Source organism: Alnus glutinosa, chromosome 11 (assembly GCF_958979055.1).
Source record: "Alnus glutinosa chromosome 11, dhAlnGlut1.1, whole genome shotgun sequence".
Classification (NCBI taxonomy): Eukaryota; Viridiplantae; Streptophyta; class Magnoliopsida; order Fagales; family Betulaceae; genus Alnus; species Alnus glutinosa.
In genome coordinates this window covers 25,094,515-25,106,104 of record NC_084896.1, presented here as the reverse complement: position 1 = coordinate 25,106,104, position 11,590 = coordinate 25,094,515, and the positions used below count along the sequence as shown (strand labels likewise).

General features: G+C 33.1%; 1 protein-coding gene across 1 annotated transcript; it reads left to right on the top strand.

Annotated features, from left to right (window-relative positions):
- The first annotated feature begins 10,669 nt into the window (after positions 1-10,669).
- LOC133881279 (gallate 1-beta-glucosyltransferase 84A24-like) lies at positions 10,670-11,590 on the top strand. Its single transcript, XM_062320208.1, has 3 exons — positions 10,670-11,012; positions 11,112-11,203; positions 11,318-11,590. The coding sequence occupies exons 1-3, from the start codon at positions 10,670-10,672 to the stop codon at positions 11,588-11,590; spliced, it is 708 nt and encodes a 235-aa protein (XP_062176192.1).

Sequence of the window (11,590 nt, the reverse complement as noted above, 5' to 3'; positions counted from 1 at the left end):
AGATTAAAGTCATCTGGGAGATTAAAACCAAGTCTCTGCTAAATAAAGTGTTGGGTTGTAATAGGACCATTTGGGTGTAACATATTCTGCTCTTATGTAGTTTGTTGGGTTATTGCCATGTGTTTTGCAGATATTGTGGATTTCTTTTTTTGGGCAATTCATTTCAGCTTTGTTGAATGATTGTGTTCAGGAAAAAAAATTATCCATGCAGTTTTGTTTCTTGGTAAAATATGGTTCGTATAAGTGGCCCACTCTTTAGGAGATGCATAGCCCTCAATCATTGATTATCCCCGTTACAGAATCGATCATCTTTATGAAACATTGAGTTGTTTTCTTGTTTTAGTTCAACTTCAAGTTTGAAAACTTAAAAAAAAAAAATCCGCTAATTTTTTTTAGTCTGTCTTTTTTGTTCAAATTCTAATTCAATAAAAGAAAAATACTGGTTTTGGTTTTTGTAAGATCTTTTTAGTTTAACCTTTACTCTTTTGAGAGTAAGAGAAAGATAGATGTAATATGATTGTTTAGGTTTACACTTTAATGTTAAAAAAAAAAAAAGATTTAATTATACGGGCGACCCACAGATCAAATGAGTTGACCCGATAATGACCCGTTTATTAAACGGGACTAACAGGTCAACCTTTTTATGACCCCTTACCCTTTAACTTAATGTCGAGTTCTCGAGATGTGTTAAAAATTGCCAGTCCTAGGTGTAGGGGTGACCGACAATTTTTTTTTTTTTTTATTTATAAGAATGTGACACTAACTGTGTTACTATCAGAATCAACAATTTTAGACGACTTTGAATGAAAAAACTGAAATAAAAAATTTGAAAATCTTAAGAAGTTAAAGTCAAATTTAATTTAAAAACTCGAAGTAGTTTGAAATGACCCGATTACTCCTAGAGTAAATATATTTACACTTTTTTTTTAAAAAAAAAAAAGAAAAAAAGTTGTTTATTTATTTAGCATTGTGCAATTGAAAGGTGTTTTTGTCAACTACTTTTGAAAATGTTTATTTCTAAGAAAAGGGTTAAAGTTCTTTTTTGTTCTTTTTTTTTTTTTTTGTCCAACTTCAGCCTTTCGTATAAAAATAGACAAAATTCACGTCAACACCCTTATAAAATACAAGCATTATTGTACATCTTTTGTTGTCTTCATATATAATATCTTTGCGTATCTTTCTTCCAGACAAATAAATGGTTTGTCGGGCTTGTTTGATAAGCAACATTACATGACATAATCACGTTGACTATTCAACGGACAATTCACGTTGACAATTCCTCTCTTTTTCTCCCTCAATTCAGAAGACACAGCAAAGAGATGGCCGAATAGTGGAAGGCTGCAGCAGGAATTGCCAGAAGTGGGACCCGGACGCACGATTCTGTCATGTAATGCTGCTTATCAAACAAGCCCCGTTGAATAGTCAACGTCAAAATGTGTACGTTAACTTTTTTTTTTTAATTGCTGTTCAAGCTTAATTTGTTTTGAGTGTTGGCCAGCTAGACGATGTGGCCAAATCAAGTCAGCCGAATAGTGGAAGGCTGCAGCAAAAATTGCCAGAAGTGGGACCCAGATGCACGATTATGTCATTTAATGTTGCTTATCAAACAAGCCCGACAAACCATTTATTTGTCTGGAAGAAAGATACGCAAAGATATTATATATGAAGACAAGTACAACAAAAGATGTACAATAATGCTTGTTTTGAATTTGGGTTGACAAGAAAGATTACTTACACCCTCTTTCTCTTTCATTATTTTTACAATTATACCTTCAAATTATAAAAATGGTCAATTTTAAGTTACAGTCTTTTCAAAAGTTTGTCATATCCTCACGTTAAAATTAAGCATTAAATCAAACTGTTAATCAGTGAAATATATACCATTTAAGAGTATTTTCAGTAATAATAGACAAAGTAGTTATTAAAAAAATACAATTTTATGTTTTAGATACTATTTTTTTTATACTTCTCCAACAGATTCTCTATTTTACTCTTTACTTGCATTTAAATATTATTTTTCATTATAATTTTGCCAACACTCAATAAAAGAAAAAATATTGAATTTTTACACATTCTTTGAGATACACTGTACGAAGATTCTAGCAAAATTATACAATTTATGAAAGCAAAGCAACCAAAAACAAAGAAATTGATCATTTTTTTTTTTAAAAAAAAAAGGCAACAGAAAACAACAATACAAAAAGGAAAACAAAGCAACTGGAAATATACAATAAGATTAATAATTCTTAAGATTGACCATGCAATTACCATATGTGCTTGATAAGGTCAGGTTGCAATTGAGAATGAGTTTGACCGTCTATAATTTTTATGTGACTTTCAATAAACTCCAAAAATCCAAGGGTATGCTTATAAGAAATTTATACATAGAGAGTTTCATCGATTTGTTTATATTCAATGTCACTAACATCGTCAATATTTTGTTCGTCTTCAATAATCAGGTTATGCATTATTATGTATACTTTTATAACAAAAAGCGGGTGGCACCGTGGAAGAGAATGGGATTCATGAATATCATATTGTTTTTGTTTTAATTTTTCTCAATATTTTATGGACATAAATTTCCTACAAACCAATTTGTAGTTCCTATAACCCACATATAAAAATAACACGTGTTCTTTAAACATGTGAGAAACACATATTTTTTTATTAATGCTATTAAAAAAACATGTGAGAAATATATTCTATTAAAATAACATGTGCTTCTCACATGTCAACAGACACATGTCAATCTTATATGTGAGTTGTAAGAACTTTCCTACAAACCGGTTTGTAGGAAATTTTTGTCAATATTTTATTAGTTATTGAATGAATAATGAATAAGCTTTACAGCCCATTTATTGTTCATTCTATAAGGAAAATAGCCACTTTGCCTCATCTGTTGGATTTGAAAAAAAAACTTATAACAGTCAAATTTAACTATTTTGAAGCATTTGACTAACGGCAGGCTAAAGATGCTTTTACATCGCATGGTTGATTAATAAAGTGTCTCTTATATATACCCATGTAAAATTTATAAAATTACAAGAATACCTGAATTAAATGATTAAAACAAAAAAAACAAAAAGATGATACGACCCGTGGGCCATGCATGGTGTTTCAAACGTGACCCATCGCAAAAATTTCCAGACGCACGTTATTAAAACTCTCCTCCTTTCCTTGCATTTGCCTTATCTACGATTTGGCCACACTTGGTTCATCTTGAGCACAAGCTTTTATCTCCCTCTTTCTACCACCAAAAAAAAATAAAAAATCTGGAGCTCCGACTCATGTGCTCCTTGTATCCTTTCCGGCCCAAGGGCACATTAACCCTTTGCTTAGACTAGGAAAGAGGCTTGCTGCTAAGGGCCTGCTTGTCACCTTCTCTACAACCGAAAGCATTGGCAAAGATATACGAAAAGCCAACAACACCACTGATGACCAAGCCATTCCAGTGGGAGAGGGTTTTATAAGGTTTGAATTTTTCAAAGATGGTTGGGAAATGGATGACCCTAAACGAAAAGACCTGGAAGGCTACTTGCGTCAGCTTGAGCTTGCTGGAAAGGACGCACTTCACCAAATAATCAAGAAACACGCCCACAAGGATCATCCAGTTGTAAGATATTATTCCCTTACGTGGCGGTGTTTGCTATGTTTATTATTTTTTAATAAACATATACGGTATTATGATTATTTTTATTAATTTAGATTACCGTAAATATGGGATCGGTATTATGGTTATTTCTATTAATTTAAATTACCGTAAATATGGAATCGGTTAATTGATTTTATTGTTTTCTTGATGGAAGGAAACAATACGGTTTTTACCATTTGAGGGTCCCTAACCTAGCCTATAAATAGAGTGCATGTGTACACCATCAGTACGGCAATACAGTCATAAGTATAGGTTAGAAGATCCCTCAAATAATCTTTCTTGTTCTTCAGATGGATCGTGGAGACGCTTGAGCAAATGTGGCTAGAGGTAAGCTTGAATCCTGTCTTATTTGTTTTCCGCTGCACATGTTAGTTTAAGCAATATGTTGAATATTTCTAACATGTGGTATCAGAGCCATCCTCTGTGCTATTTTGCTTAGCGTATAATTTTACTATGCTTTATCAATATTGAATCAAGTATTTTTATTTGTTATCAATATTGAATCAAGTATATTCTATTTGGTATTGTTCACTTCTGTTTGTCAATATTGTTTGAACAATATTTCGTCTTTTGTGACATGATAGAAACGCATTAGCGATTATTTTGTGAATATTTGTTGTTCACGTACTGTTTGTGAAAACCCATAAATTTGATATAACTATTTTTTGTTTTATCACTATTCTGTGTATTGTGATATACTGCCTAATTTTAAGTTGTTGTAATCTTGTTATGGGTATTTTCATAAAGGGGTGGCGGCTAGGGTTCTATTTTTAGGGTTTTCAACTCATCTGAAACATTACGGGTCGGGTTGGTTGGTGACTGGGTAGGGTTTCGATCCATTAAAGTTTCTGGGTTGGATATATTTTCGGGTGGGGTTTTTTAAAACCCATGCAGTTTAGGGCCATTTAAGTAGGCTGACCTAGTTTGGGCCAGCACTATACATAGACCTAGAGGCCTGACCCGATTAAGTGGGTTGACTTAATTGCCCAATACAGTAGCCCATTTGGAATCTTGTGATCCAGAAGCCCAACCCAATTTAGTAGCCCATTACAGTAGCATTTAAATAAAATAAAAGATTTGGCTCATATGGGATTCGAACTTGGGACCTTCATGTCCATAAAGTGACAAGTTTCAAACCATTGAGCTAAGCCTAGTTTTATGCTTTCACATTAAGGTTTTATTCCCTTTATTATTTACAGTACTGTGTATTAAAATAATTGTTTATTTAATACATGAATTGAGGAATATATTTTTAATTGTTGAATTTATATTGTTTAAATATAAATTGTTTGATGCCTAGATCTAAGAATAATTAACAATACCATATATACTGGTGTGTTTACAGTAATATCTAAGAATGCAATGTCGGGGAAAGTTCTAGCAAGGAAAGTCTTGGGATTTAAGTGTGTCCGGTGTGACCCCCCTCACTTTCTTGGGAGCTCATCTGCTTGCACCTTGGAAAATGCTGTTTATCCCATTTAAGTATTGGTTTGTTATATTCCTATGGCTATTAAGGGGGCATCTATAAAGTTGTTAGATGTTAATGAAGTAGCAATTATCATGATAATTTTGGGAGAGCCACAGCATCCCAATTTTGAATGACAATTGCATCAGGATTACACACGTAATTATCATTATGATTTTGGGGAGCCACAGCATCCCGATTTTTTAATGATAATTACATCAGGATTACACATAACAACATCATAAAGAATTTTGTTAGATGTTCATAAACTGCAGAGTGATTATTATGATTTTAGTAGAGCCACAGCATCTCGATTTTATAATAATTGCATAAAGATCATACACATGAACTTCATATAGAAAAATTAACATCGTCTTGTAATTAATTCATAAATTTAATCACTTATCCCCACAGGGAAGTTTTTATTTTTATGACTTAATTAGAATAAGATAACAAATTTAGTATTGGAAGTAAAATTTTCTCTCGGTTGCCCATAGGTACGGAGAATTTTATTTTTCAATATTTAAATTTATTAGTCTTATTGATAAAGAGTAAATTTCATGCATGATGCAACCTTTACCCACAGGTAGGTTGAAATTTACTATTTAAATCGGCATTGACTAATTTAAAATAAAGTTAACATCGTCTTGTAATTAATTCATAAATTTAATTACTTATCCCCACAGGGAAGTTTTTATTTTTATGACTTAATTAGAATAAGATAACAAATTTAGTATTAAAAGTAAAATTTCTCTCGGTTGCCCACAGGTACGGAGAATTTTATTTATTAATATTTAAATTTGCTTTAGTCTTATTAATAAAGAATAAATTTCATGCGTGATACAACCTTTGCCCACAGGTAGGTTGAAATTTACTATTTACTATTTAAATTGGCATTCGCCAATTTGAAATAAAGTTACTTCATAGCATTAAAGTATTTTTATTTTTTATATTCTTGGTCATTGCAGCTATTCATATTACTCTACTTTTGGTAGTTTTATATTCTAATACTTTAAGGTAATATTTTTTCTGACTGAAAAATATTAATATGCCTTTTCATTTGGGGTGTTAAAAATTTGGTACTCCGTGTGGACAAACCACCTACTCCCGCGGAATTAAGTACGCCACGTGAGATTATTAAGCATGAACGGTGGGAGTGATTTAATCACTTAAGTTAGATGTTCATGAAATCTCATGTGACTAAAGTCATCAGGGATTTATTCCTGAATGTTTTAGAGCCAAAGTTTTATAAAGGTTGTTTATGAACATTTAGTAGGTTCAAACAAAACTTAGTCAGCACCCTAATAGAAAAAAAAAAAAAAAAAAAAAAAAAAAAAAAAAAAAAAACTTTAAGGACAAACCTTTTATAGTTTCTAAAGTGTTTATAATCTCATTATGGGAATGAATGATATTATAGCTTAGCTTAAGTCCCTAAATATTGAGATTTTTTGAGTCATTGTTGGTCTATTTCATTTTTGAATTCTCTCTTCTAAGAGTAGAATTTTATCTTTTAACACACATAAGGATAAATGGTTAGTAAGTGAACTTCTAACTGTGTGTGTTCAAGAATATGAGAGAATCCATAAAGTGTTCACATGATTACTCATGTCAAGGGAAGGACCAATAAATGCAATCATGTCCAACACTTATAGCATGAGAATAAGGTGTCAATAAAGTATTATGGCAATCAAGATACTTATTTCTCATGCAATAAGAAAAATTAAGGGCATATAAAGAAAGATTACATGAAGTATAAGAAATGACTTAAAATAAAGAAAATCTCATATATCTAGTATGTCGTGAATCTCTTTTACTGACTCATTCAAATATGTTGTGGATTGATTATAGTTTAACAATCCACATTGTCAACACAAATGCAGAGTCTTTTTAAAATGAATAACACGTGTTTATAATTTGAGGTTGTTGGGATCTATAGGTTAATTTTGAAATTCAGTTATATTTTTCACCTAAAAAATGATTTATATTCCATAATCTTTTAGATATTTATTTTCTAGTTTGGCTTGTTAAAAATTTCAATTTTATTTTAAACTTGAAATTTTTTCTTATTTTTTGGTGGAATATTGGTTGGGGTTTAATTAAAGTCTATTTAAAATTAACCTACATCCCAATTTTTGAAACAAAAAAAATTATTTGTTTATTTCTGCATACTGATGTTGACGTAAAGTAGAGTCTTTGAGAATTTAAAAATGCTCTTGTTATGGCTTTGGAGATTGAAATATATCTCTATACAGAAAATAAAAGTCGGTAATTTACTGACTTTGGTACTTGTGTGGACTGCATAAGGGAAAGCATACCAACAAGACCATTAGAGGTGCCAAAGAGAGCCTTTTAAAATTCTTGAGATCATGTACATTGAAAGGTGTTAACCTTTCCATACTCATTGCCTAAATGGTCAGAGATATTTTTATCTCTTTTAGTGATGACCATATAAAGTTTATGTATCTCTATCTTCTAAATATTAAAGTTGGGGTATTGAATGTTTTTAATACCTATAAGGAAGAAGAGGAGAAACAATTTGAAGATCATAAGATCTAATATAGGCATAGAGTATTAAGGTAGGTACACACAAAGGGAAATGATTAGTAATACTAATCTGCTATTACCCTTATAGAGTAAAGCTTTGAAGACCGTTGTGTATATGTTAAACAGGATTCCATTTAAGGTTGTCCTTAAGACACCTTTTATGAAATAAATGGAAGCCAAGTTTAAATTATTTACACATATAGGGTTGCCTTATTAAAGAGGGGATTTATAATCCTCAGCTAAGAAAATTAGATTCAAGGACAACCAGCGGATCTTTTATAAGCTATCTAGTAAATTTTAAGGGGTTTTAATGTTTTATTATCCTTCATATAAGCTTAGAGTTGTTGATTGTAAAATTTCTAGAGGATGCGAAACCTAGTGGGAGTGCTCATTCACACAAATTGGAATTTGAGGAAGCACTAAAGTTGGCCAAATCTCCTCCTCATAGAGGATAATTGATTGTATTCAGGGAAAATCAGAGTGATTATCTTGAGCCACAATCACTTCTAGAACAACCAACTCATACAGAACATGTTCAAAATTTATTCTCCCATTGCAAAATGCAGAGGAAGTGAATTAAGAAAATCCTATAGAATAAGAAGATCAACAATTCTTAGTTATCATGTTGTATATCTCCCAGAGTCTGATGTTGACATTGGACATAAAGAAGATCCAAAATTGTTTTCACATGCTATGAGTGGAGAAAACTCCACATTGTGGTTCAAGCCATAAAGTAAGAGATAAGTCCATGGCTAAAAGGTCAAGTTAGACTCGTAGCCAATGGTTTTACTCATAAGGAAGGCATTGATTATTGTGAAACATTCTCTCCAGTGTCTAAGAATGGTTCATCAAGATAATCATAGCATTAGTAGCTCATTTTTTATCTAGAGCTACATCAAATTGATGCAAAAACAACATTTATGAATGAGGATCTTAAAGATGAGGTTTACATGACACAACCTAAACGTTTTATAAAATAACAGTCATAATACTTGCAAATTAAAGAATTCTATTTATGGGCTGTGATAGATCTCTCACCGGTGATATACTTTTTACAAGGTAATTGTTTTATTGTTTACTGAAAACCTTGTTAATTAGTATATATACCTTAAGGTCAGTGGGAGTATAGTAATTTTTCTAGTCCTATATGTAGATATTGTTTTTGCAAGTGGTGATTTAGGTTTGCTACATAAGGTTCATTTCACAAAACTTTGAAATGAAGGATTTGGGTGAAACCTTTTATGTCTTTTGACATAGAGATTCACAGAGACATAAAGAATATTAACATTGTCTCGGAAGGCCTACATTGAAAAAAGTTTTGGGAAGATTTAGAATGAAGGATTATGTATCTTCAGTTGCAATTAAGAGGGACCAATTAAATATAGATTAATGTCCCAAAAGGTATTGGAATAAGGGCAGATGAAAAGTTTTAAGTGTCTGCATTATACATAACCATATGACTGACAATAAGTATATTGAGTCAATAAAGTGCTGCAAATAAAGTCTTACGGTATATGCAAGGAACCAAGAAGTACAACTTAACTTAATGATACACTTTCCATTTGAAGGTAGTTTGTTGTTCAGATTTGAGTTTTGCTGATTGTGTAGATAGTAGAAAGTCTACTTTAGGGTATATATCATTTTATTGAGAGATATATCTTAAAGATGCAGTATGCAGACTATGATTGCTACGTCTACCAAGAAAGATAAAATTCTAGCGTGCTATGAATTTAGTACACATGCATGATGGTTGAGACATTTTGTTGAAAGTCTCAATATTGTCGATTTTTATAGTTAGACCATAAAGATACTCTGCGGTAATTCTACTATAATCTTCTTTTATAAGAATAAAGAATAGAAGCAGAAGTAAATCAACATCAAGTACTTAGTATGAGAGATAACATTAAGAGACATAAAGGGTCTATTGAGCATATAAGTACTGAATTAATGATTGCGGATCCCATGACTTAAAGTTTACCGGTAAATAAAGAAAGAATAAAGTCATGCGGAATATATGAGACTCATTAATTCATTTTCGCTTGGTTTGTCTCTTTTTGGTCTATAGACATAAAGTTATGATAATAAAGATTTTGTGCACATTTGTTATTTTATCCATGAGGATAAATAAAGTTGGACACGAATGACTTATAGGAAGTTCATTCATAAAGCTTAATTATCCATAAGGTACTCATATAATGAGTGTTTTACATTGTGATACATGGAAGGGATGACCTAATTTTATAATGGTTTTACCGCCATGATTCGTATGAAACATTTCTTATCTGAGTGGGAGGATTCCATAAGTGATTGGCCAAACTAAAGAACCTAATACCATAAGGTCATGTGTCATAAAGGCCAAGTGGGAGAATGTAAGATATTATTCCCTTATGTGGCATTTATATCACATTTACGGTGTTTGCTATGTTTATTATTTTTTAATAAACATATACGGTATTATGATTATTTTTATTAATTTAGATTACTGTAAATATGGGATCGGTATTATGGTTATTTCTATTAATTTAGATTACCGTAAATATGGAATTGGTTAATTGATTTTAAAAATCAATTAACAATATTGTTTCCTTGATGGAAGGAAACAATACGGTGTTTACCATTTGAGGGTCCCTAACCTAGCCTATAAATAGAGTGCATGTGTACACCATCAGTACGGCAATACAGTCATAAGCATAGGTTAGAAGATCCTTCAAATAATCTTTCTTGTTCTTCAGATGGATCGTGGAGACGCTTGAGCAAATGTGGCTAGAGGTAAACCTGAATCCTGTCTTATTTGTTTTCCGCTGCGCATGTTAGTTTAAGCAATATGTTGAATATTTGTAACACCAGTTTCATGTCTTATAAACAACGGCTTTATCCCATGGGTTTGTGATGTAGCCATCGAACTTGGCATCCCTAATGCCGTCCTCTGGGTTCAGTCTTGTGCAGCCTTTTCGGCTTATTATCACTATCACCATAACCTGGTGCCTTTCCCATCTGAATCGCAGCCCATGATTGATGGTCAACTGCCCTCCGTGCCTCTTTTAAGGTACGATGAAGTCCCTGACTTCTTGCACCCTTCTAGTCCATTTTGGTTTTTAGGGAGGATCGTCCTAGGCCAGTTCAAGAGCATTTCAAAACCATTTTGCATATTGATGGACTCGTTCCAGGAGCTCGAGCACGAGATCATTGACTACATGGCAAAGCTCTGCGTTATCAAGCCCGTCGGCCCCTTATTTATAAACCCAAAAGCACCAAACACAAGTGTTCGCGGCGACATCTTGAAAGCCGATGATTGCATTGAGTGGCTCAACTCGAAGCCCCTAGCATCCGTCGCATACATCTCCTTTGGCAGTGTTGCCTATGTCGAACAAGAATAAGTGGATGAGATCGCTTACGGTCTCTTAAATTCTGGGATCTCGTTTCTATGGGTAATAAAACCACCTGGTAAAGATTCCGATTTCAAGTTGCATGTTCTACCCTATGGTTTCTTGGAAAAGGTTGGGAATAGAGGCAAGTTGATACAATGGAGTCCACAAGAAGAGGTATTAGCTCACCCTTCAGTTGCGCGTTTCGTAACCCACTGTGGCTGGAACTCCTCCATGGAAGCACTCACCTTAGGCGTGCCGGTAGTGACATTTCCTCAGTGGGGTGATTAGGTTACTAATGCAAAGTTCTTGGTGGATGTGTTTGGAGTTGGGGTGAGATTATCCCGCGGCCTGGCTGAAAACAGATTGATCTTGAGAGATGAGGTTGAGAAATGCTTACTGGAGGCGACGGTGGGCCCGAAGGCAGTGGAAGTCAAGCAACATGCATTGAAATGGAAGACAGCGGCCGGGGAGGCGGTGGCAGAGGGTGGCTCCTCCGACCAGAATATTCAATCATTTGTTGACGAGATTAGGAAGAGATGTGTCGCTGCGACTTCCGCGTGA